General features: G+C 39.3%; 1 protein-coding gene and 1 long non-coding RNA gene across 6 annotated transcripts in view; one reads left to right on the forward strand and one right to left on the reverse strand.

The window, feature by feature from the left end:
* smg7 (SMG7 nonsense mediated mRNA decay factor) overlaps window positions 1-27,857 on the forward strand; it is a 106,541-nt gene that overhangs the window by 48,619 nt on the left and 30,065 nt on the right. For 3 of the 5 annotated variants that reach the window (XM_033028196.1, XM_033028199.1, XM_033028197.1), the window contains exons 6-14: window positions 2,367-2,438; window positions 5,258-5,408; window positions 6,066-6,201; window positions 7,596-7,758; window positions 7,996-8,152; window positions 10,731-10,801; window positions 13,473-13,533; window positions 21,878-21,997; window positions 24,944-25,370. In XM_033028196.1, the coding sequence (XP_032884087.1) occupies window positions 2,367-2,438; window positions 5,258-5,408; window positions 6,066-6,201; window positions 7,596-7,758; window positions 7,996-8,152; window positions 10,731-10,801; window positions 13,473-13,533; window positions 21,878-21,997; window positions 24,944-25,370 (1,358 nt within the window). The remainder of the gene's footprint in view (window positions 1-2,366; window positions 2,439-5,257; window positions 5,409-6,065; window positions 6,202-7,595; window positions 7,759-7,995; window positions 8,153-10,730; window positions 10,802-13,472; window positions 13,534-21,877; window positions 21,998-24,943; window positions 25,371-27,857) is intronic. The other 2 variants (XM_033028200.1, XM_033028198.1) reach the window with 1 other exon arrangement.
* Window positions 72-19,395, reverse strand: LOC116977614. Its single transcript, XR_004413260.1, has 3 exons — window positions 19,381-19,395; window positions 15,355-15,359; window positions 72-163 (listed from the first exon to the last, which is right to left on the reverse strand). It is a non-coding gene; the product is annotated as an uncharacterized LOC116977614 (long non-coding RNA).

Here is a 27,857-nt window from a genome sequence, read left to right on the forward strand (position 1 = left end):
CATGGTGAAACCAAAATGTATAAAAATACCCTTTGATAAAATCTGACAATGTGCACTTTAACCACATGTGATTTTTTTTTCTATTACAAATCTCAAATTGTGGAGTACAGAGGCAAATAAATGATGGGCCTTTGCCTCAAACATTAGGGAGGGCACTGTATGACTGATTTTGAAGTCAATGAGTTACTATAATTGCAGTGGTGAAGTTTTTTGTTTCTTATCCTTAAGCACAACCACTTTCATGTGCTTACTGAGCTGGGAACACAGAGCAGTCCAAGGGACAGGTTTTCTAGATCTAATTTTAGTACTTGTGTGCACTCAGCTGACAAACCTTTGCAGTATGCTGATGTTGCTAATGTCTCTCCTTGATACCAAGATACGTCTTTTGGGAGATCAGCCAACTAGTGCCATTCCGGAGCTTCCTGCAGACGATGTGTTTGAATATCAAACCAATGTTGAAACCAAGCAAGTGGAGTGCCACTTCAGAAAACGGATAAATTACCTGCAGCATCTGCTCAGTTTTATTATTTCAAATATTAGTTTAGAATCTTGTATCTAAAAAGAACAATGGTGCTTTTATCAAATAATGAAAGCATCCCTTATTTCCTTCCCTGCATATCTTGAGTATTATCATTTAATGATAGGTTAGATTTAAATAATGGTGAGGCTTGCTGGTGTTTGTGCAAATATTGGTTTATTAATTTCATGACATAGTTGGATGCATAGTTAAACCCAATTTACAAAAAGCTGCTGTTTGAATTGCCTTGCTTGATTAGCTACTTAGAAGCTACATTTTGTTGTATGTCAAATTTTACATTTTTGCTGTAAAGTATGGAATAACTATAAGTTGCTCTATTTAGTCAGTCTTGTATATTCTAGTCAAAATACACTTTAAATGCAATAATGATGCTTGATAGTCTAGTATTAAAGATTAGCATCTTCAAGTGTGGAGACCTATTCCTCATGACTTTTTAGTATTGAAGTTTTTCATTCTTAATCCACACTTTTCTGTTAATCTTTTGAGGACATCTGGTATAGATTGATTGAGGGGGGGGATCTTATAGAAACGTGCAAAATTCTTAAGGGGTTGGACAGGCTAGATGCAGGAAGATTGTTCCCGATGTTGGGGAAGTCCAGAACAAGGTCACAGCTTAAGGATAAGGGGGAAATCTTTTAGGACCGAGATGAGGAAAACATTTTTCGCACAGAGAGTGGTGAATCTCTGGAATTCTCTGCCACAGAAGGTAGTTGAGGTCAGTTAATTGGCTATATTTAAGAGGGAGTTAGATGTGGCCCTTGTGGCTAAAGGGATCAGGGGGTATGGAGAGAAGGCAAGTACAGGATACTGAGTTGGATGATCAGCCATGATCATATTGAATGGCTCGAAGGGCCGAAGGGCTTACTCCTGCACCTATTTTCTATGTTTCTATATCAAGTGGTTAAGTGGGTTAAAACCTACTTTTCAACTGGATTTAGATTAAAACTGAATAATGGACGTATGACTAAGAATATGAAACATGTTTGGTCTTTTTCTATATTCCACATTACAAAGCAATCTAAATTCAGTACTTAATGAACTGGTTGCTGTGGGTGGATATTGAGTAATGAAACATTTAGATTAGTATGCAGTTTATTAATAAGATATGGTCAAGACACTGCATATCTAAGAATGGACTAAATGGAAATGATGTTCTTTGTCTGGTCCAAAATGTCTTGGATACACAATGTTTTGTATATCTCGAGAAATTCCATACTCTCCAGGTTCCATGTTGTCCCAGATAGAAGTGAAAAACTATTGAAACCTGATGTGATTCCCCCTTTGTGAATTACTTTATCTTGGCATTGGGTGGCTAAGGTGAATAATACTAGATTTTCAATCTAGCTTACCTCTTAGATTTCAAACTTATGTTTTCAGAGATTATACTTTGCACCCTATCCATATTTTCTTGTGAACATGCTGTGAAGTGTGTCGGCTTTACTGATACGTTAAAGACGGTAGTGAACCAAGCAGGGGAATCAATGACATTGGAATAAATCTGCTTATCTTAATGTGTAGAGAGAATCCCATGTTGTAGATTTCCGCTACGATATTTGGTTAAATGTAGTTAGTTCTGTCTGATAAGCTGATTTCTAATGGTCTCAATTTTTATCAACTGCCTATCTGATGTCTGCAGGCTCATATGTTAATCATTTAATAATTGCGTTGTAAAGTAATACCTTTGTTGATACCTTCCTGTTGGTGAGCGGATTCTGATTCTTGAGTGGGAAAATAGTACAATGATAATAAGAAAGAAAATGAGCAAGAAGCTCCTTTTATTGAGTGTTAAAGATGTCTGCCTCTGATGTATCCATGCTTTGCTCTGCAGCTCGATACAGGAATCAGACTAGCCAGGCTGAGTCTTACTACAGACATGCAGCTCAACTTGTTCCTTCAAATGGTAAGATGTATCTCTTAATTATAGTTCTGGAGTTTGAGTATATTCTGGGGGGAAAAAACAAGATCATCAGTCATATGTAACATCACAATAATGTTTAAGAAGGAACTGCAGATGTTGGAAAAATCGAAGGTAGATAAAAATGCTGGAGAAACTTAGCGGGCGAGGCAGCATCTAATGAGCGAAGGAATAGGTGACGTTTCGGGTCGAGACCCTTCTTCAGACTGATGTGGGGGTGGGAAGAAGAAAGGAAGAGGCGGAGACAGTGGGCTGTGGGAGAGCTGGGGAGGGGAAAGAGGGAGAAAACAAGGACTACCTGAAATTGGAGGTCAATGTTCATACCGCTGGGATGTAAACTGAGGAAATATGAGGTGCTGCTCCTCCAATTTACGGTACAACAGATAATCCTCCGACTTATTTGCCACCTTCAACGGGATCCCACCACTGGCCACATCTTCCCACCTCCTCCCCTTTTGGCTTTCCACAGAGACCGCTCCCTCGGTAACCCTCCCCTGGTACTTTCCCTTGCAACCGCAGGAAATGCTGCACTTGTCGCTTTACCTCCCCCCTTGCCTCCATCCAAGGACCTAAGCAGTCTTTCCAGATGCGGCAGAGATTCACCTCCACTTCCTCCAACCTTGTCTATTGCATCCGCTGCTCTAGGTGTCAGCTGCTCTCCATCGGTGAGACCAAGCGGAGGCTTGGCGATCGCTTCGCCCAACACCTTCGTTTAGTTCACAATAACCAACCTGATCTCCCGGTGGCTCAGCACCTCAACTCCCCCTCCCATTTCGAATCCGACCTTTTTGTCCTTGTCCTCCTCCATGGCCAGAATGCGTCCCACCGTAAATTGGAGGAGCTGCACCTCATATTTTGCTTGAGTAGTTTACATCCCAGCAGTATGAACGTCGACCTCCAATTTCAGGTCGTCCTTGCTTTTCCCCGCTTTCCCCTCCCCTTCCCAGCTCTCCCACAGCCTACTGTCTCCGCCTCTTCCTTTCTTCTTCCCGCCCCCACCACCCATACATCAGTTTGAAGAGGGGTCTCAACCCAAAACATCACCTATTCCTTCACTTCATAGATGCTGCCTCACCTGCTGAGTTTCTCCAGCATTTTAATATATCACAATAATGTTGATTATTTATGTTTTATTTTACATTATTTGGAAGAAATTTTAGAAATAAAAGTAACATTCAAATATTTTTAAAAAGCACCGAGCATTTAGTAGGAAGATGAAAAGATATTGTAAATCAATGATTTACTAGAAAAATAATGAAACCTAGTACGGCTGGAAGTTTTGTTTGTGTATCGTTGTTCAATATAGTGTTCAAATAACTTAAATATTTTGATCCTTAATAGTTAAAAGAAATAATCTAAAGTTGTCAATTGAAGACATGTTTTCTCTTAATTTTATCATATTGTTATTAATCACATTGCTTACCATTGATGGGAGAAAAGACATAGTTCTGTCTTGAGAATACTTGCATTGGATTTGGAGAATTCTCTAACATTGTAATGCAACATATACTTCTAATTTGATGTTCCACTTCCAATTTAAGTTGTCATACAATGTGTTTGTGAATGCAGTAATTCCTGGATTGAGGATCAGACCATTTTCTATTATCTACACAATCACTCCATTCAGTGGTGTGAAACTTTTAGATACCACTTGTGAGGCAGCATCCTGCAGCAAAGCAACGCCTTGGGCTCAGAATAGAAATGAATGACCAAAGATTTAGACTTTGACAGTCCCACTGTTAATTTAATTGTTTATTATTTGTAGTATTGTAACCTGCCAAATTACAGTGCTATCTTTGAATGCTCCCACATTGAGCCATGGATGTCAGCTGCAATGGTTTGTTGTAATGTATGCAAATGGTCACTTCTTAGATCCAGGCATTATCTATAATGAAGCAGAAAGAAATCACCCATTGAAAAAAGCAGGATAACAATCACAACCATGTGATTATTCCTGTACATTCTTGTCAATATAGGTGATAAGTTAATTAAATCTGTAATATTACCTATTTCAAATGCAGCATTAAACTAAAATGGTTGAAAACTCAGTCGTTCATCTTACCAGAGGACATTAGATAAATTGGTGTTTAAGATATAGATTTTTATCTTCATTGTTGATGTTCTGGCAATACTGACAGGCCTGATGTCTTTTTAAAGATTTTCTGTTTGCTTGACGTATCCAACACATAGCTTGTTGATTATTTACTAATAGTTTAATTCAGTTTAGAGATGCAGCTTGTAAACAGGCACCTCGGCCCACCAAGTCCGCACCGACCAGCGATCCCCATACACTAGCACTATCCTACACACTAAGGACAATTTGCAATTTTTACTGAAGCTAATTAATCTACAAACCTTTGGAGCATGGGGGGAAACCAGAGCCCCCGGGGGAAATCCACATGGTCACGGGGAGAATGTATAAACCCCGTATAGACAGCATCCTTAGTCAGGATCGAACCCAGGATCGAAGACAATAGGTGCAGGAGTAGGCCATCCGGCCCCTTCATGCCAACACCGCCATTCAATGTGAGCATGGCCTATCATCCCCAATCAGTAATAAATAATTGTCTACCAAAAGAGAAATGGTTAAAGAGCAAGAGTGCCAATAGATGTGAGATTGAGTTGAATAATTATAAAGAAATGAATAGAATAAAAATGATGCCTTCAGTAAAATATTTTTTCTGAAGTAAGTAGTGATCCTTCCAATTTGAAATTAGAAATAGGATTTGAAGTTATTAACCTAAATGCAATCTATGGATGAATTTCAATGATACATTTAAAATGGCAATTTATCACTTTTTCAGGTCAACCATACAATCAGTTGGCAATTCTGGCTTCCTCTAAAGGCGATCATCTTACTACCATTTTCTACTACTGCAGAAGTATTGCTGTCAAATTTCCATTCCCAGCTGCTTCTACTAATCTGCAAAAAGCGCTTTCTAAGGCTTTGGAAAGGTAAGCAAATTTGCTTCCAGAAGCAGCACAGTTTACTGCAAATGGAAAACAATGCATGTAGTTTATTAGATTTTACTTTGCTTCATTTCCAATACCTTTCATACTTAATCACTGTAAGTAAAAGGATCAAGTGTCGTGGCTCCCTCTATTGGACACATGGGACAGGACAACTATGGTGTGTGTCCATAACCAATGAGTAAAGGATTATTAATGACAAGTGCAGAGTCCAATCTATGAAGTCAGTATAGTGAAATTCAATGCCAAATCGAGTGCCAACCACAAAATAAATAAAGATTAGGTTGTTAAGAGGGTTGGGAGCGACAAAAGAAAAGGAAAAACAAATCTTGAACATTTTTTGTACTTTTCGTTGTCGATCTTTTGGTCAGTAATTATTAAAGCATTCAAGTGTATGCATGCCAAGTCAATTCTGGGTAATTTCAATTCAGTTACTATCTAATCTATCTAAAATATCTAATCTTCCATTATTTCTCATAAGTAGATTTGTAGGCATTCTGGGGACTAGAAGTTACTAATAGGATTTATTTGTTGGTATGTCTGTATGTATTCACTTTACTTAAGGTGTCAATAAATTGTATGCTTTTGGTTGTATTCCTCAAGAATGTAGACAAACAGTTTGATTTTTATTTTGTTATCTAGCCGTGATGATGTGAAGACTAAGTGGAATGTTTCTGACTTCATAAAGGCTTTTATTAAATTCCATGGCCATGTATATTTGGCTAAAAGTTTAGAGAAGTTGTGTATGCTGAGAGAAAAGCTGGAAGACCAGTTCAAGGTAGGACAAAGTTGTACTTTAGCAATGGATGTTAATTTTTACATCACTTAAACATAAAATCACGGTTCAGATATTGATTTATATTTTATTGCTCCTTTTGTTGCCCTTTTTGACAATCCAAGTCATGAAATTGTATATTGAGTTTAAAATATTTGCAAATTGGAAAATTACCAATGGCCCATTTAAAAACTTGAGGAAGGGGCATGGTATTTTAATCTAATATGCCTTGTTCAGACTGAAAAATTTAGGTAGAAAATGGTTTAGCTGAATTAAAGTGGGTTTGACCTGCTTCTCACCTGCCTGTTCTTATACAATATATACAAACTGATTGTTATATCTTGGAGATGCCTGCCATCTACAGATTGAGAAGTTGGAGACTGCCAAAACTTCTCAAGACTTGATGTTTTGAATGCTCACAACTTTCTGGATTGGCTGAAACGGAAAATTGGCTAGTTATCCTGAATATGCCATTATGTATATGAAACTCACATTTTGTTCCAATTCAATGTTTTACAGGAGGTAAATACAGAGAGGTTTTGTGACTATTTTATTTGTCTTAGTACTTTATACTTTGATTTTGTTTCCTAGAAACATGGTAATTTTTATAGCACTAGATTTCAATTTTCCTCTTTTCATATTTAGTTTGCTTGATAATTTTTCTTTGAAACAATGGTCCCTTGAGTGCCAAATTTCTCTACTTTGTGATTTGGAAAACACTTTTCTTTGGGCACAAGCAACTGCAGTTGCTGATTTACAAAAAAAGGACAGTGCTGGAGTAACTCAGCAGGTCAGACAGCATCTCCAGAGAACATAGATTGGTAACGTTTCTGGTTAAGATCCTTCTTCAGACTGACTATAGTAGTGAGGGAAAGGTGGAAGAGAGGGGCGGGTGAGATGGAGCCTGGCAAGTAGATACAGCTGAGGGTGGTTTTGATTGGCAGATGGTTGGATAAAAGTCAGTGATGAAAAGACATAAGGTGTTGAGGTAAGGAGAGAATTGGCAAGAAATGTGAAGTCAGAGGAATGGGAAATGGATGCACATCTAGATGGGACACGGAAGAGGGAAGATTAAAAAGGTTGGGGGGGGCATCCAAAGTGGAATACAATGTGCTTTCTTATCTCACCATCTTTTGCCTTTTCAACTCTTGCTTTTGTCCAACCATCTGCCAATCAAACCCCCCATCACCTGTATCCACCTATCACTCATCAGCTTTGTCCTGCCCCCACTGCTCTTCCACATATGGAAGGATCCCGATCCGAAACACAACCTATTCATGTTCTCCAGAGATGCTTTATGACCTGCTGAGTGTTGGTTATCACTTTGGTTATTTTTTCATATTTTTGGGAGTTATTTGTACCAGTCATAATTCTGATTTAGATTTGGTTATTTTCAGAGACTTCTTCCTCAAAAGGCATTTAGTTCTCAGCAACTTGTTCACCTCACAGTTATTAATCTGTTTGAGTTACACCATCTGCGCGACTCCAGTACTGAACCTGATGACCATTGCTATAGTCAGGAAGAACTATTGTGTTGGACACAACTCCTGGGTCTCTTCAGTAAGTGATTTCTTGACTTGGTTTTACTTCTGAAAATTGAGAAAATGTATATAGCTTTTTATTTATTATCAGAGATTATGGAACAGCTGGACCATGCTCTACCAATTTGAAGTAATTTCTTGCATCTGTTTAGAAGTGATTGAAGATGTTTGATTATTTTAAAAGATACAGCATGCAATCGGGTAAATACTGCCAGAGGAAAGCATTTGTGAAAGCTGCAATTTTAATATTTTCTAGTGTCTTTTCTTGGCGTCATGTGCAAGTGTGCACTGCAGGATGAGAACCTTAAAGAAGCCTTGGGTGAATGCCCACTACCAGCTGTTAAAGTTTCAATGGACTGGCTGAAACTCAGACCCAATGTCTTTCAGGAAAGTGCATTGGAAGAGAGACAGCAGTAAGTATTCCTTATTCAGATCTAACAAAGTAAATAAATTGATTAATATATCTTTTAAGTGATCCAGAAATGTGGAATGCAGTAAACTCGCATTTCAACGGACATCTATAATGGATTTCAGTTAAAGCACGCTGACCTGCAGACACCACAACCGGCACACACCGCCTTCCCGGCCACTTGCTCCCCACTCTAGCGCTTGCTCGCTAGGCTGCCCCGCCCACTTCTAGGCCGTACCTACTGCTGCTGCCATCTACCACACAGCTTCCTCAGACGCTTCCAGGCTGTGCCTGCCACCGGCAACCCTTGCGGCATTCCGGCAGCCTGTCCCACGAACATTGACTCCGCCTCCCCAGCAGGCTGGGGCCGTCAATTCACCTTGATTCCAGGGTCGGTTCTAGACCCAGAGTCTGAAGAGGAGTCTCGAGCTGAAATGCCACCTGTCCATGTTCTCCAGAGATGTTGCCTGACCTGCTGAGCTACTCCAGCATTTTGTGCCCTTTTGTGCATCAACCAGCAACAGCAGCGTTGTTTGTTTCTACTACTTGTACAATAATATTACCCTACTCGGTTATAGCGGACAATAACGGACACCATTCCCCCTTCTATGGTCTTATAATGATGGTTTACTGTATTTAAATGGTATTACATTTCTTTAACAGGCATTGACGCATAATTTTCTAAGCAAGTTTTACATACATAATGAATAGAATTGTTAAATTTACCTTTCTGTGCATTTTTGAAAGTATATAAAAACATAGAAAATAGGTGCAGAAGCAGGCCATTCTGCCCTTCGAGCCAGCACCGCCATTCAATATGATCATGGCTGATAATCCTAAATGATGATCTGGCTTTTTCCCCATATCCCTTGATTCCCTTAGCCACCATCTAAATCTAACTCGCTTGAACACATCCAGTGAATTGGCCTCCACTGCCTTCTGTGGCAGAGAATTCCACAGATTCACAACTCTCTGGGTGGAAAAAGTTTTTCCTCATCTCAGTCCTAAATGGCCTACCCCTTATTCTTAAACTGTGACACCAGGTTCTGGACTCCCCCAACATCGGGAAAATTTTTCCGGCATCTACCCTGTCCAAACCACTTAAGAATTTTAAATGTTTCTATAAGATATCCTCTCATCCTTCTAAATTCCAATGAATACAAACCCAGTCAACCCATTCCTTCATCATACGTCTGTCCCGGCATCCCGGGAATTAACCTGGTCATCCTACGGTGCACTCCCTCAATAGCAATAATGTCCTTCCACAAATTAGGATACCAAAATCGCACACAATACTCCAGGTGCGGTCTCACAAGGACCCTGTCCAACTGCAGTAGGACCAAATCACTCTAAATTGTGTCAATCATGCAAGTGTTTCTAGTATTTAAGTACAAGGAGCATCATATCTGAACTTGCTTACCATATTTCAGCTAATTTAATTGATGAAATAGTTTATTGCAATTTGAGAGTGAATTATACAGATTCTGTCACTTCTATAGCATGGCTAACAATTTGGATGCTCACAAAACATAGTGGAATTATGGGTTGAACAATCTAGGTAATAGACCTTTCATTTACTGGGTCAACATGTAATTTCTTGAACTTGCTGAGTCAGCCAGTCATTATTAACTTTTCTAATCACCTGATGACATGATGCCCCTTGCCATATAAGACCATAAGACACAGAAGCAAAGTTAGGCCATTCAGCCCATCAAGTCTACTCCGCCATTTAATCATGACTGATCTATTTTCTTTTGAACCCCATAATCCTGCCTTCTCCCCATAACCTTTGACACTCTTACTAATGAAGAATCTATCATTCTCTGTTTTAAAAATGCCCAATGACTTGACCTTCACAAGCATCTGTGGCAATAAATTCCACAGGTTTACCACCTACTGGCTAAAGAAATTCATCTCCATTCTGAAGGTGTGCCTTTTTATTCTGAGGCTGTGCACTCTGATTCTAGACTATCCCGTTACTGGAAACATCTTTTCCAAATCCACTCCATCTAGTCCTTTCATTATCCGGCAGGTTGCAATGAGATCCTTCATTATCTAAACTCCAGCAAGTGCAGGCCCTGAGTCTTCAAATGCTCCTCGTATGTTAGCCACTAGTCACCGGCAGCCAACCAGAAGAGACCCCCTTTATTCCCATTCTTTGCCGTCTGCCAGTTAGACAATCTTCTGGTACCTTAATTCTAATATCATGGCCTCCTATCCTGTTTAGCAGCCTCATGTGACTCACCTTATCGAGCCTTCTGAAAATAAGGTGTGAGCAGCCGCATAAACCATTATCCTACTGTACTCTTATCAGACATCTTATCCTACTGTACTCTTATCTGTCCGACACCTGGCAGTGTTTGCTGCTTACACTGGGTCACTAAGGCATTCAGCATTGATGGTCAACAATTGATGAGTTTGATGACTTCTGCTTCCCCTTTGAATTCTTTACTTGGTCTTTCTCGAGCCCACACTAGTCAGGAAGATATCATCACTGCTGAACCATCAGTTATTTCTGCAAAAAGATGTTCAGTGCCAGAATTGAAATTTCTCATACTTTATTTATTTTCCTCTTCCCTCAGCATTTGGCCCTGGATTGTATCGTTGCTGAACAGTTTTCATCCACAGGAAGATAATTTGTCCTGTTTTAATGGTAAGAATGTTTGTTGATGGTAAAATTATCAATAATTATCAATTCATTTAAAATTGATTGCAAAGTCTGTGGTTTTGTTTGTGAGCAATTATTTCTGGGAAAAATATTACATGCACTCTAAATATTGAGCTACACTCTGTTACCCTTTAGCTGTTTGTTCTAAAAAATCTCTGGTAATCTATATTACTAAAAGTCTGATCTTGACCACTTCCTGTTGTTCTGTAAATTTATTTTAGAAAAAACGCTGCCATTTACGGCTGTGATTTTTGGCCATCTTGCTCAGAGTCCCCCTCCGCTGCGCAGGACGAGGATTTTTCCCATCGATTAAAAATAAAAGAGTTATTAGTGTTTAAAAAATGTTGAGATTCTCTCTCCTGAAGGCCACACCCCTTCCGGAGGGACTATAAAACCCGGAAGCGTTGAGTTTCTCAGTCAGTCTCTGAAAGATGGGGGGGGCGAGAGGGTCATGTCTCTCAGTCTGAGATATGAATAACACTGAACACATGTCTACTAAACTGAGTGTGAATTTACTGACCTTGAGTGCCCTTAATGTGGTTGTAAAATGAAAATGTGGTTGGTTTGAAATAAAGCACAGCAAATGGTTGCTGGTGGTTGGTTGAAATAAAGCACAGCAAATGGTTGCTGGTGGTTGGTTGAAATAAAGCACAGCAAATGGTTGGTGGTGGATGGTTTGAAATGGCAAATGATTAAAAGTCTAAACTTGACAACTGCCAGTTAGACAATCTTCAGAAAGCCCCAAGAAGACCAAGAAGAGTCCCAATCCAAAACGCCACCCAGCCATGTTCTCCAGAGATACTGCCTGACCGGCTATTACTCCAGAATTTTGTGTCTTCTTAAGCATCCTTTCCTAAGCTAAAATCTCCAGCTCTGAGGCCCTAATTACATTCAGTTGGGTCCATGGACAGACCCTGTCTCCACATCTCTAATTGGCGCCGACCTGTAGGGGGTATGGCTGCCTAGCCTGCAGCTGTCTGTTTTTCATTTCTTTTTTCTTATTTTTAGTTAGTTTAGTGTTTTGTTTTTAAGGAGTTCTAGCTTTTTTATGTGTGGGGAGGGGGGGGGGAGGGGGAAACTAATTTTCAGGGTCCCTACCTGGTCGGAGATGCAGCTTTTCTCCGGGCTGCACTTTCGACCCGTCCTCGCGGCCTACCAGCGGGCCTGGAGCGGTATTTCCTGAGGGGACCGCCCGGAGCATCGGCATCGGCGGCGGCGGCTGCGGAGCTGCGGGTCCGAGGAGCGAGGGGACCGCCCGGAGCCTTGGCATCGGCGGCACCGGCATCGGCGGCGGTGGCACCGGCATCGGCGGCGGAGCTGCGGGTGTGAGGACGGCGGTGCAGCGCTGGAGTGCCATTGCGGGGCGGGCGGTGCCTTGCCTGGGTCGCCGCGCTGGAACTCCGGTGAGCTGGGACCGGCGTTAAAAACATCGCGGAGCTGCGGGCGGCGGCGCTGAAACTTTCCATCGGGAGCCTGGGATCTCGCGACGAGATCGCCAGTTGAGCTCCATTCGGCGCGGCCTTGTCGGCTCCGGAAGCCACGGTCTCGAGTAGGGAGGCGGCCGTTCCAGGGTTCCCATGCCGCTGAGAGGACTCTCCCGACGCCGGAACATCATCACCCGGCGAGGACGGCCTGGAACATCGGGCCTCCGTAGAGGCAACTGTGGAGGCCTCAATAGGCCCGACTATGGGTGGACATTGGGGATGGGACTGGACTTTGTGCCTTCCCCCATAATGGGAACCATTGTGGGGGGATGTTTTTATGTTAAAGCTATTTATTATTGTTATGTTTGTATTCTTTTTTATGTGCTGCATTGGCAAAAGGAATTTCACTACATCTAGGTGTATGCGACAATAAATCAACCTTTGAACCTTTGACATAATCCTATAATTTGCTTAAAACTTTCTTAAATACATGCAACTGACTCCTGGCTGATAACTCTTCAAAATAAAAGAGATGGCAAGGATCTAAAGCCTGCCCCGCCATTCGCTATGCTCATGGGCAATACGCTTCAACCCTTTGCTCGTCCTCTCTGCCATTTTTGAAAGCTCTCAATTTGCCAATCTTACAATAAAATGTCTATCTAAAATGTCTCTCTTAATCTAGCCTCCACAACCAACTAAGGTGGGGAATTATGAATAATCACCAGCCTCTGCGAGCAGTAGCTCCTACACACCTAAATTTTAAATGACTCTTTCTTTGTAACAATGTGCCCTCGTTCAAGACTTTCTCATTAGTTGAAGCACTGCAGCATCTACCCTGTCATGTTCTCAAAAGATCTTGTATGTTTCTGTAAGATCATTCACATTCTTATTCTTGTCATGTGTCAGAGCAGACCGAAGCTAGCACAAATAATGGAAGAACATACCACCTCTGAAACTATCCAATCGACAAGCCTATCTGGGACCTACTGCCACAGTACATTTGTGGATAGCACATGATCAATAATTTAAGTACCTACCGAACTGGGTGAAAGCATGTCATTTTGAATCTGTGGGACAAGGTTGGAGAAGAGAAATTATAGTCTGTGTGGGAAAAATAGCTATGACTTAGATAATTTGGCAAGTATGTAAAGGAAGAAGTATGTCAAATATTTTCTAAAATTAAATAATTAACTATAATTAAATTCTGATTATTATTTATTTTCCCCCCTCAGCTACCCCTCTTCCTGAAGAATTTGAATTGCAGGGATTTCTTGCTCTCAGACCTTCACTAAGGTAAAACAGTTTGAAAAATGAAAATCAAAAAATGACTTGCACATAACCGATATTTAAAACTTATGAAGGAAATCTAATTTGTATTGACCAGATTCATCTTTATCTATCTATTTATTTTATTTATTTATTTGTTTATTTGTTTATTGTATTTATAGAATAGACAGAAGAATTAGAAATAGCACTTTAACCCATCGGGATTCCAATGTGCCAATTCAGTACCGTGAAATTCTTACCCAAAGCTTCAATTAATTATTTGGAGTTGGGGGCACAGAACTAAAACATTGTTATTTTCCACTGAAACTGTAATGTCTATGATGCTTCTGACCATAGAATTTTACAATGCAGAATATAGTTCCACTCTTTGTCTCTCTGAAAGTCCAATTGCAATTCTGTTATTTCTCCCATACGTTTTGAATATTCTTATTTTTTTATATACTCTTATAAACAGCTGTGCTCCCCATATTGTTTACAGTAACATTTTCCATGTGTTAGTTTACCTTAGTTTTTAATTCTCCAGATGTTTAAATAATGAACTTTACTTTCTCAGCAAATACTTTATTCTGGGCCTACCTCGCCAGTCTTGAATTCATGTGATCCAAGTATTATACGTTTTGTGCACCAAGATGTACTTCATTCCCAAACTAACTTAAGCAAGGAACAGTGTAGAATTTGTAATAATTGAAGCATTTTGCATATTGATGTTTTTCCAGTTTTTGAGCATGTTGCAGCCTTCTGGGACAGCAACAAATCAGAACTAAATTATCCAGCAAAAGTTATAAAATCCTATGTTTCATTTTTTTACTAATTTGTTTAGTTTTGTAGAAGAGAGCTGTCTGCAACTGACTTCTGACAGTTGCTCTAAGCTATTATTAGATTGTTTGGCCACATATGCACTATGTAAAGTTTCTATATATTTTGATTATCTAACTACAGTGCCCTCCATAATGTTTGGCACATCATTTATTTATTTGCCTCTGTACTCCACAATTTGAGATTATAATAGAAAAAAACACACGTGGTTAAAGTGCACATTGTCGATTTTATTATTTTTATACATTTTGGTTTCACCATGTAGAAATTACAGCAGTGTTTATACATAGTCCCCCCCCATTTCAGGGCACCATAATGTTTGCGACACATGGCTTCTCAGGCGTTTGTAATTGCTCAGGTGTGTTTAATTGCCTCCTTTAATACAGGTATAAGAGAGCTCTCAGCACCTAGTCTTTCCTCCTGTCTTTCCATCGCCTATGGAAACTTTTATTGCTGTTTATCAACTTGAGGACCAAAGTTGTGCCAATGAAAGTAAAAGAAGCCATTATGAGACTGAGAAACAAGAATAAAACTGTTATAGAGATATCAGCCAAACCTTAGGGTTACCAAAATCAACTGATTGGAACATTATTAAGAAGAAAGAGAGCTCCAAGAAGACGAAGGAAATTATTGTTGACTTCAGGAAGAACAGAGGGGGCAGACATACCCCCATCCATATAAACGGGACTGAGGTGGAGCGCATCTCCAACTACAAATTCCTCGGGGTACACATCTCGGAGGATCTGTCCTGGTCCCTCAACACCTCCAAGCTGATCAAAAAGGCGCAGCAGCGCCTTTACTTCCTGAGGAGGCTCAAGAAAGCTCACCTGTCCCCCCAGATCCTGACCAACATTTACCGCTGTACCATCGAATGCATCCTGACCACCTGCTTCACGGTATGGTACAGCAGTTGCACCGTAGCGGACAGGAAGGCACTACAACGGGTGGTGAAAACCGCTCAGTACATCATCGGTGCCCCGCTTCCTGCCATGGATGCCCTCCACCGAAAACGGTGTCTGAGACGGGCCGGGAAGATCATCAAAGACCCCTCCCACCCTAACCATGGACTGTTTGCCCTCCTCCCATCAGGGACGCGGTACAGGAGCCTCAGGTCTCGTACTAGTAGGATGAGGAACAGCTTCTACAACAACACTATCACATTGCTGAACTCGGAGTCCCGCCGATAGATTTCTCCAGTCTCTCCGTCCACATTGTTTGCTTATTCTGTATTTTTTATTTCTATATTGCATTATTACTACGGACTGACGCTAAACTGCATTTCGTTGTACCCATACTTGTATCTGTGCAATGACAATAAAGTTGAATTGAATTGAACTGGTGAGCTTACTAATCGCAAAGGGACTGACAGGCCAAGGAAGACCTCCACAGCTGATGACAGAAGAATTCTCTCTATAATAAAGAAAAAAAAACCCAAACACCTGTCCGACAGATCAGAAACATACTTCAGGTGTGGATTTGTCAATGACCACTGTCCACAGAAGACTTCATGAACAGAAATACAGAGGCTACACTGCAAGATGCAAACCACTCGTTAGCAGCAAAAATAGGATGGCCGGGTTACAGTTTGCCAAGAAGTGCTTAAAAGAGTAACCACAGTTCTGGAAAAAGGTCTTGTGGACAGATGAGATGAAGATTAACATATCAGAGTGATAGCAAGAGCATTGTATGGAGGAGAGAAGGACATGCCCAAGATCCAAAGCATACCACCTCATCTATGAAACATGGTGGTGGGGGTGTTATGGCTTGGGAATGTATGGCTGCTGAAGATATAGGCTCACTTATCTTCATTGATGATACAACTGCTGATGGTGGTAGCATAATAAATTCTGAAGTGTATAGACACATCCTATCTGCTCAAGTTCAATCAAATGCCTCAAAACTCATTGGCTGGCGGTTCATTCTACAGCAAGCCAATGATCCCAAACAAACTGCTAAAGCAACTAAGGAGTTTTTCAACACTAAAAAATGATAAATTCTTGAGTGGCTAAGTCAATCACCCGATCTGAACCCAATTGAGCATGCCTTTTATATGCTGAAGAGAAAACTGAAGGGGACTAGCTCTCAAAACAAGCATAAGCTAAAAGATGGCTGCAATACAGGCCTGGCAGAGCATCAACAGAGAAAAGACACCCAGCTGGTGATATCCATGAATCGCAGACTTCAAGCAGTTACATGCAAAGGATATGCAACAACATACTAAATATTCACATGGCATTGCTATGTCCCAAACATTATGGTGTCCTGAAATGGGGGTCGATGTATAAACACAGTTGTAATTTCCACATGGTGAAACCAAAATGTATAAAAATGGCCTTTATCAAAATCTGACAATGTACAATTTAACCACATGTGATTTTTTTTTTTCTATTACAAATCTCAAATTATGGAGTACAGAGGCAAATAAACAAATGATGGGTCTGTGTCCCTCTATGGGGGGGCACTGTACATTAAACTCTCCCCACAACAGTGCATTTATGTCTCTTGATTTTAAAGCTCAAAAACCCAAAAGATTGTATTTAATCTTTCAAGCTTATTTTACACTCTCCTGTTTACAGATGAATGCTATATCTCTGCACCATTATCTGCCTCCATCTGTACCTTATCCTACGTGAGGTACTGAGACCTAATCATGCCTTCATTAACTCCACATTTAATTATTGTAGAGGTTTCTTGGGTATCCTCAATTCTCTGCATATTGTAAACCTCAATTCACCTAGTACCTACTTGATAATATGTGATAGCACCTCCAATCCTGCTCATTAACCTGATCCTTGCAGATATAAATTAATTTGTAGATCCCAAAGCTTCAGTTCAAAACTTTTGCACTTGTTTAAATTCATACATGGGCTTGCCTGTCCCTATCAGGTATAATCTTGCCTCATCAGGTCTTTGTGCCTCTGCTTTGATCCGTAAGCAGTTCATCTTTTCCCTTTGGTCTGTTATTGTTAGTCGTATTTTGTTACCTAAACACTACTGTTTAGACTCCCCTCTTTGAACTTCACTTTCCATTTTTAAATTTTATTCACCCTTTAAAAAAAAAATCAAAACTCATAATGTAGTTAATATGAGACATTCGCTGTGGATTATTCTGTCAGTGCAGTCATATGAAGTGTTATTTTGACAAGTCCTTTTACTGACATCTTAGCAAAGGAGTCACCATAGGACAGCTGCTGCTTGTGTACCTTAATGATTACTGATCAGTGAATGACATCCACCATCATGAAGTGCTTGGACAGGCTGGCCATGCCACACATCAACTCCAGTTCCTAGACAGCCTTGATTCACTAAAATTCACCTGCGTTGCAACAGGTCCTCGGCAGATGCCATCTCCCTGGCCTTGCACCCATCCCTGGAAAATGTGGCTAACAATGACATTCCTATTTATTGTGCTCTGCCTTCAACATTATATCGTAACTCACTGAATTCATCTCCAAATCCTGGACCTAGGACGTAACACTCACTTCTGCAACTGGATACTTGACTTCCTCACCCATAGGCAGCATCAGTAAGATCAAGAAAGCGCATCGAAGCTTCTACTTCCTTAGAAGATTTAGGAGGTTTGGCATGTCCCAAACAATCCTCACCAACATCTACAGGTGTGCCATAGAAAGCATTTTATCGGGATGCATCACAGCATGGTTTAGGAACAGATCCACCCAAGACTGCAAGAAATTGCAGAATTGTGGATGTAACCCAGACCATCACGCAAACTAACCTGCCTTACATGGACTCCATTTACACTTGCTACCTTGACAAGCCACCAGCATAATCAAGGACCAGTCTCACCCAGGTCACTCTCTCTTCTCCCCTCTCCCATCAGGCAAGAGGGATTGACTTCTCTAACTTCGTATCCCTTGCTTTCCCTCTCTCTCCATGCCTCCCCTATCCTAGTTCTCTGACCAGTCTGACTATCTGCCTGATTAAATGTTTACATCGTATGCCTCGTTATCATTTTCCCATAGCTAACAATCTATTCTACATGTTCCTTGAGCTTTGTCCCCATTGATCTCTTGTTTTTCACATCTTAACCTTCCATATCTCTTGTTTCCCTCTCCCCTGACTGTTTGAAAAAGGGTCTCGACCCAAAACGTCACCCATTCCTTCTATCCAGCGATACTGCCTGTCCTGCTGAGTTACTCCAGTATTTTGTGTCTATTACAGAAGTTTGAATGTGCATACCTCCAGATTCAGGGACAGTTTCTTCCCAACTATTATCAGGCAACTGAACCGTGCTCTCACCAGCTAGAACACAGTCCTGACCTTCCATCTACCTCATTGGAAACCTTTGAATTATCTTGTATCGGGCTTTATCTTGCACTAAATGATATACCCTTTATCCTGTATCTGTACACTGTGGACTGCTTGATTGTAATCATGTATAGTTTTTTCATTGACAATAGCACGCAATAAAAAAGCTTTTCACTGTACCTCGGTACATATTAAATAATAAACTAAGGATAGACAACACCACATCCGTCACAATCATTGTCAACACCAATGTCCTGTAAGGCAGCTATTTTAGCCATTGCTATACTTCCTGTACACTCACAATTGTGCGTCCAAATTCTGCTCAAACTCCATTTACAAGTTTGTAGATGATACCATCAAAATGAGTGGTCTCTTAAACAATGATGAGATAGAACACAGGAAGGAGATAGGGAGGTTAATAGCATGATGTCAAGGCAACAACCTCTGCCTGACTGTCGGCAAAACTAAGGAGCAGGTTGTCAACTTCAGAATGCGGTTGCAATACCCGCCCCAATTGAAGTCAATGATGTTGAAGTGATATTTGAGAGCATCCAGTTCCGTGGTGTAAATATCACCGACAGTTTGTTCTAGTCCAACCACATTGATGCTATGGCCAATAAAACACATCAACACCTTTACTTCCTTAGAAGTCTAAGGAAAATTGGTATGTTTCCAAAGAATCTTGCCATTTTTTATCAATGCACTATTGAAGGCATCCAATAGGGACACATCACAGCTTGGTATGGCAACTTCTCTGATCAAGACCACAAAAAAAATTGGTGAACACAACGCATCGCGCAAAGCTACCTCCCTCCGCACCCCCAATCCCTCCGGAGAATCCACGTACATTTCACACTGCCTCAGGAAGGTAGCCAACAAAATCAAGGACCACCTGCACCCTAGTCATACTCCCCATGCTTTGCTTTATAAAATAAAAGTCTTACAATCCACAAACCTATTGTTCATGGATTCCATTAATGTAGTAACAAGAAACTGCAGATGCTGGTTTACATGCTCTGTCTTCCCATTAATTCAGCATCTGGCTCACTGTGCTCCCTTTAAACTGATGTCGTAATCCAGCATTCCTTCTAAACTCAGGGGACCTATTCTCATGCTATTTATGAATTTACCAGTGACTCCCTTGTCACAGTCCTTATTAACTCACCAGGGGCCCTGCTCACACCACTTAGTAACATCAGATTTTATTTTGTTTCATTAACTTCGGCTGGTTTGCTGATAAAATGTATTATCTAGGTGTATAGCAGCTATGGAAAAGAAAATGGGAATTAACAGTGGCCTTTGATATTAATCGGAATAATCCCCTGTAATCTGGAAAATTTGCCATTCTTTTGCCAAACTCATGAGGGTTCCAGTTTATTGTATTTTTACTAATTGTTGCATCAAACCAGTTCCTTTCATTCTCGTAACACAAATTATTGAAAGCAACATTAAAACTATTTTATTCACTTTACAGAAAGGAGCATGGGTGCTTAGTCCTGGCTTTCCCATCTTGTCCATCCTGTCTTCTGCCAGTTTTAACAGTGGATCAGTCCTTTAACATATAAGAGTAATGAAATAAATATGTATGGGTCAGATTTTATTGCATGTAATCCACATATTACAGAGCTGTACTTGCGTTAATTTGTTGCCGACTGTAGATTAGTATTCAGCAAGAAGAAAATAGGTTTTATAAGCTTTATTTAGATGCACACAGGTAAAAATGGACAAGATGTACTTTGCTAACTAAAAGGGCAAGATAATTTCTTGTGACAAGTGAAAGAATACTTATAATTGTAATGGTATCAGAGGTATCTGATTTGACAGAATTAATGAATCCATATTTGGAGATGGGCATTAGTTTGAAACGACACAAAGTAATTCTGCTCCCTCCCATGAGTTTAAGAACTGAAGTAACCTATTCAATTATTCAAACATTTTTCATTTATTAAGTTACGGTTGACCCTTATCTCAACAATATTCTCCTGGCCTTATACTTAATTATCTTGCCGGATAAAATGGAAGTAGCAATCAGAATCTTTTGGAGGATGGAATTATGCATTTCCATTTGCTATTTGTAATAGTGCTTCCTATATGGCATTTAATCTTTAACTTTTTTTCCCACAAGAGGGTATTGCTACATTATTGGATTCTTGTATTGTTTGAAATGCCTTAATTAGATCACACTCATGTTTTAAACAAGGAGATAAAACCCAAGTGTATGCAATGCGTTAATTTAACTATGTTGAAATCAAAGCTTGCTTAGTTCAGTGATCAGAACTAAGCTAAATAATTTATGTGCAAACTAATCAAAGCTCTTTATAAATGACAAATTTTATGGCAACTGAAATTGAAATAGAAAGTAATGTTCTGTGGATCTTCGTAATAATGTCTTATACCTGTGATCTAGATTTCCAATACGTGTGCCTAGATATACGTGTGACTTCATGCATTCTAATTTCCAGCTCTTTTGAAACTATCTTGGTTTGTCTTTCTTGTTTCCAGAGTGATTACCTCAATTTAACTTCCAGCTCCCAGCATTGTAATTGTTCTGTTATTCTGCTTCTACTGAATCCATTTATTTTATCCTTCTTATTTTAACATTATCTCACAATTTAAATAAACACATCTTTTCCATCAACCATTATTAATGTCCCTTTGGAACACTAGTTGTTGCAGCTGCCAATCAAAAATGATTTCCTTTTAATTCACACTGTCTCCTACTTCCAATTGGTTTCTTATGTTGTCACTTTTGCTTTTAAATTCGTGTTCAGAGCATTAGCAAATGCCTTCTAATTACATTTTCAGTTTTCTTATGTTCGGATCGAAGTCTTGAAGCTAGTTTCAGTGATTCCTTCTCCCTTCCAGCCGCCCTTGGAGGTTGCATTATTGAATGTCATTTGCACAACTCTTCCTTAAACTCTATGTACTTCATTGTTTTGAGATGATTGTGCTCTGTGCTGTGATGCTTTTCTGACTTTGAAGAGGGTTAGCAGCAGAGAAGTCTTAAAATAGAATCTTTAAAAATTAGGCAAGATATGCCCATCTTGTTTCCTTGCATGACTTTTATGGGCTTTACCTCCACAATGTTTTTCTTTCACTGAAGCTTCCTTTAGGTCTATTTATTGAAATTTAAGTTTTAATAATCCAAGGATGTTTAATTTTAATAATCCAAAGATGTCTTTTTTTTACTTTTACCATTGTTTCTGTTCTGTATAATAATCTGTTCAAAATGCTCTATACGTTGATGTATTTCATTCTTGTAAAGAAATCTGGATTTCTCGAGCGGGCACCAAGGAATAGTGGGAGACAAGGAAGGGCAGCAACTAAGGACACGCCATCAGCGATTGCTTGCTTTGGGAAAGTGGATAGCAGAAAATCATTCCAGGTATATTGTCATTGAAATTAGGGTTTAAAATCACGATTTATATGAACAAATTACATTTGGCTGACAGTAGCTTTAGCCAAGGAAAGATAATTTGAATCATTTTCATTTTAACTTTTAATTTCATCTTAGAATTTTCCAAAAAACAAAACAAAACAATGACTGCTCTCTGATGACTCAGCAAGTTTATCCAATGGTGTCTGAGCCTTCCAAACTAGAAGGGTTCTTAGTTTGATCTCTGACTTGCATTGAGCTATCTGCTGCCATTGCAGTATTAATAATTGGCTGCTGGTTTAAGTTTAATGTTCTACAGCAATTATATGTAATATGGAACAGTGTTGGCCTTGTTGCAGTTAAAGTGTCTTTTAGTATTTTTGGAAAAGGTTTAAAATAAATTGTGCAATTAAAGGAAGATGGATTTACACCTCAGAAATCCATCAGCATCAGTAGGAAAGGAGGGTGAGGAAATTGGCAAATTTTGATAATGTATTATGCCACTGTAATTTGTTGCAATGGCCAAGCAGTAAAAGCTTATATACAGTAACTAATTACATTATAATTGTAGGTTGGAGTATTTATATGTTTGAAAACTTTTAGTTTGTGCCTAAAATTAAATTTATGTTCCCTAAATTGTGTGGTATCGACGCATTGCAATCTCTGCACAGAATTGCAAATGTGAAAAGCTATATAAGATTACCTAATATTCTCTGGACAGGTTATTTGGGGCACTTTCCTCAAAGGAAATAACAAGGTTCTCTTGTTATTTACCATCTCTACCTTTTTTCCACAAAAATGTTTTGGTGTATTCCAGATTCGAGCAGAAGATAGGGCGTGGACAGCTTTCAAAATTGCTTTCGCCCATCTGGCCTTAATATTGAAGAATTGATTTAAAAAAATTTAGACATTAGACATCATCTGGAATAATTTGGCTCAATCATTATCTAATCTTGTGCAGATTTAAAAACATTTAAAGATAAGGTAAATATCATGAGTGCATTTAACAATTGGAGGACAAAACTGCAGATGCTGGAAATTTGAAACGGAAGCAGAAAATGGCAGAAACACTCAGCAGGTCAAGCAGCTTCCATGCAGAGAGAAAGTCAACTTTTCAGGTTGTGGATTCTTCTTCGGAATTTGAAGTATGAGGGGAATATAAAGTGTATTTTAAATTGAACAGAGGAGGAGTGGTGAAGAAAACATGTAGAATGCTGGGTGCCGACCAACATTGCCATAACTTCATATAACAATCAGTCAGAGACGAGAAACGAAATCTGATTGAAACAGAGGTATAACTACAACTGTGGGGTGAGGTTAAAACTGTTAAATTGGGGGGGGGGGGGGGGGCAGATGACACAATATCTGCTGCTTTTTAAGATTATGGCTATCACAACCATATTAACTACCGGGTACTCTCTATCTCACACACCCACAGTTCTTGCCACCACTGCCCCTTTCTGCAACTTAAAGCATGTTTGGTTTTTCACGTGCCCACTTCAGATAATGGGGCCTTGACCTGAAATGTTGATTTAATCTCCTTACAGATGCTTTTTGACATCCTCTGTGCTTCCAGAAGTTTCTGTTTAGTACATTTAAGTTCTAAGTGTTATATAGATACGCTTGGTTTCACTTAAAATATATATAATGCTGAAATCCAGGGAAATCACATTTCTAAAATTCCATAAATGTGTTTCAAACATATAGGTTGAAGATTAAGGAGATTGATTTATGGCTTCAATGGGTTTATTCAATGCAATTAAGTTTATAAATAAGACATATGTTAAACATAGAAAATAGGTGCAGGAGGAGGCCATTCGGCCCTTTGAGCCAGCACCACCATTCATTGTGATCATGGCTGATCGTCCTCAATCAATAACCCGTGCCTGCCTTCTCCCCATATCCCTAGATTCCCCTATCCTCTAGAGCTCTATCTAGCTCTTGCTTAAATCCATTCAGTGATTTGGCCTCCACTGCCCTCTGTGGCAGGGAATTCCTCAAATTCACAACTCTCTGGGTGAAAAAGTTTTTCCTCATCTCAGTCTTAAATGGCCTCCCCTTTATTCTAACACTGTGGCCCCTGGTTCTGGACTCGCCCAACATTGGGAACATTTTTCCGGCACCTAGCTTGTCCAGTCCTTTTATGATTTTATATGTTTCAATAAGATCCCCCTGGGTAGGTTAAGTCACTCAGCCCTAAAAACCAATTTTCTTCAAATAATCAGGCTATAGTCGATTTGTATCTCAACTCCATCTGCATACTTAGCTTAATTCATAATATGCTTGCAAAATAAAAATATTTGTCGCAGTTTTAAATTTTTCAAATATATGCTACTTTTATTTTGGGAATGAATGTTTCAGATCTTCACATACCTTATTTTGAAGAATGAGCAGTAACAGGCAATAGCTCTCTTAAACCTTCTCTGGTTTTCAGTGCGATAATGCCTCATTTGATCATTAATGTCATTTCTACTTTCCTTTCTGGCCCTTATATAACTTCAATGCCCTTTAATCCAGTCTCCAAGCATCAACAGGCTAGCACATTTTAAATCTGCTTTTTTTGTTGCTCTAAAAGGGGAAGGGGCAATGTGTTTTATCACTAATATATGTTTCATATTGAGATCAGAATATAAGTATTTAAAGTTTGTCTAGCTTACTGAAGGGAAAAAATGGAACAGCAACCAGGAATCTCTATGGAATGTGATTTCTAATATTGCCCCTGAATTTTTATTATATTGTCACCTTTATTCTGGACTCTCCTATCATAGGAGCCAATTCCTCTTCATCTATCTTACCGAGTCACCTCATCATTCTAAACATATTTATATTATTCTTTGATTTACTATACCAAATGGAATCCAATGTTGTGAATGCAAACCATTATAATTGAACCTGTTTGATTCCGTTAAAGCATGTTATGTGTGCATATTTTCTCACGAGTTGTTAATTTCCCAGACTTATCCAGAGCAGAAATGAAGAAGGTAAACTAGTGTTCGTAACTGACATCCCGGAATTGGCTAATGAAGAGTCATCTGAAACAAAGGACAGCCTGATTTTACTGGAGCCTCCCTTTTCAGAACCAACTAGTGTTGAGATTGGTCAAGGTTTAAAGTCTGTCTTGTCTTCAGGCAAGACTCAGAGTAACAGTTCCGAAAGTGGAGAGAAACTGGTTACCTTCAAGGAGAATATTAAACCACGCGAACAGAATCGGAATCATCATCAGAAAGAAGGCACGAAAGAAAGATGGGACTATAACAAAGGAAATGATATTGCAAACAAAATGGATGTAAAAAGAGAGAGCAATAAAAGGAAGACTGAACCAAAGAAAAATAATCAGGACAAGAACCTGGAACATGCTCGGAAACAGAATGTGGCAGTGCAGGTAAGAAACTGCCTTTTTCTTTGCATTGAAATATGAAGTTTCTTGGAATAGAAATTGATCTTTCATTTCGAAATTTATTGCTTTTAAAACTTTACTGGCGATGTCAACTGATAGCAATCTTCAGTCAGATTGTGGGTTGAAGTTTCATTTAAAAAAAAAACTTGAATATGATAGAGCACAACATTTTAGACTTCACTGTATTTGATTTATTGTCTCGTACCTTTTCAGTAAGTGCCGATGAGTTATGAGACATTAAACCAAGGCCTTGTTTACTGTCGTAGGTAAGCACTAAAGATTCATGGCAAAGAAGTGCAGTACAGTTGTCCTTGATGTCCCGACAAATGACATAAATTAATGACCAAGCCTGTATCTATTACTGCTTATAGCAATTAAATTCACTTCGCAAAATTATAGCATTGGCTCCTCTCAAAACGAAAACATTATGTAGTCACTAAGACTTTTGATCATTGCAATACTATACTTTGAAAAAATAGGACAGTACAAAATGTATCTTTTATTTGGTTTAATCCTACACTACACTACAGTGCACCTTTCAATCTATGTTGAAGTGGCATCTTAAATTATATGGTCACATTGTGCTGTATTAAGCATTTACTTCTTGCCTTCTGACTCTAGAGTGAATATGTTGATGTTAAATGTTCCTTTTAGATGGTATTTTAACAATTTGAGTACTTTATTCAAAAATGGGTCATAGTGATGTGTATCTAGATTTTTATCAAAAATTCAAGTATAGGTGCAATAAAACTGATAAAAATGCTGAGGTTTTAATATCTCGATTATTTATTGAAGGTCGTCATAATTGAGTACAAAGGCAAATGATGAAGGATAATAAAGTAAAGCTTAAAAATATCCCAGGACACTTGTATCCAAAATTTGTTTTTACATGTAGGAAGGAACTGCAGATGCTGGTTTAAACCGAAGATAGACATATAATGCCGGAGTAACTTAGCGGGACAGCTAGCATTTCTAGATGGAAGGAATGGGTTACCCTTCTTCAGGCTCTTCTTCAGACAGTCTGGAGAAGTCTGGGTGTTGACCGGAAACATCACTAATTCCTTCTATCCAGAGATGCTGCCTGTCCTTCTGAGGCACTACAGCATTTTTTGTATATTACCTGTTTTTGCATCTCCTTTAAAGATGTGTGAAACATAAAATATGATTAAAACATGGAATTTACTTCTTATTCAAAGTTGTTAGCTACAATTTGTGTTGAGGCACCAGCTTACTTTTATTACTGAATACTACATTTAAAAGGCTTCGTATTGTACCTACTTTATTAAACTGTTTTTAATTTGGTTTCCTGTCTAGAAAGAGAAGTAGAGACCGATGCACTTTAAAAAAAACCCAATGAAACATTAAGTTAGATGACTTAATTACACAAAAAATATGCCATAGATATAATTGCGGTTAGAGATACAACTACAGGATAATCAAGGCTAGATGTTGAATGTCCAAGGGTGTTCAATCTTTAGCAAGGACATTCAAAAGGGAAAAGTATAGAAGTTGGAATGTTCTGTTTCAGTTGTACAAGTCATTGGTGAGTGCATTTGGACTATTGTGTTCTGTTTTAGTCACCCTGCTAGAAGAAGGATGTCATTCATTTGGAAAGAATGCAAATAGGACTAGCTTCGATGGGAAATCTTGATTGGCATCGATGAGTTGTGCAGAAGGGCCTGTTTCTGTGCAGTATGTCTTTATGACTGAAATACATTTGCTCATAAAAGGCAGATGTAGAATCAGTCTAGATTAGTGGTTCTTAACCTGGGGGTCGTGACCCCCTATGGGGGTCGGTTGGGGCTTTGCCGGGGGGTCATGAAGGGGACACAAATAACATATCAATTTGTTGAGCCCATGTTTAGGAACCTAACAAAGGTACATACCACACACAGTATTTTGTTCACGTATGCGCGTACTGGTGCCAAAATGGTTAAGAACCACTGGAGATGGAGCTAAGAAGCATCTAGGGCAGTAGACATTGGTGGGAGTTATGTATAGGGCTCCAGGCTGTCATATGAAGTGCGGGATGGCATCAGACAGGAAATTACAGATGGATGTAACATTGCAGTAATAATGGGTGATTTCAATCTACATTAAAATTGTCTGAAACACATTAGTAATGCAGAGGATGGATTCAATGGATACGATTGAAACATAAGTACAACTGCGATTGTGGGGTGACGTTAAAAAAATAAGGTTAAATTATTGGGAGTGGGGAAGACGAGATTGAACTATTTAAGGTAACTGTTACCATGACTGCACCTTATCTCATACACCACCTGTTCTCACCCCCACTGCCCCTTCTTGCAACTTAAAACATGTTTGGTTTTTAATGTTCCATTTCATCTCACATGCTTTTTGACATCCTCACCGTTTGCAGAATTTTCTGTTTCGTACATTTCACAATTTATTTTTGGTTCTGTGTGCTCTATAGACACACTTTCTTTCACTTAAATATATTATAATACT

This window comes from Amblyraja radiata, chromosome 10 (genome assembly GCF_010909765.2).
Source record: "Amblyraja radiata isolate CabotCenter1 chromosome 10, sAmbRad1.1.pri, whole genome shotgun sequence".
Taxonomy (NCBI): domain Eukaryota; kingdom Metazoa; phylum Chordata; class Chondrichthyes; order Rajiformes; family Rajidae; genus Amblyraja; species Amblyraja radiata.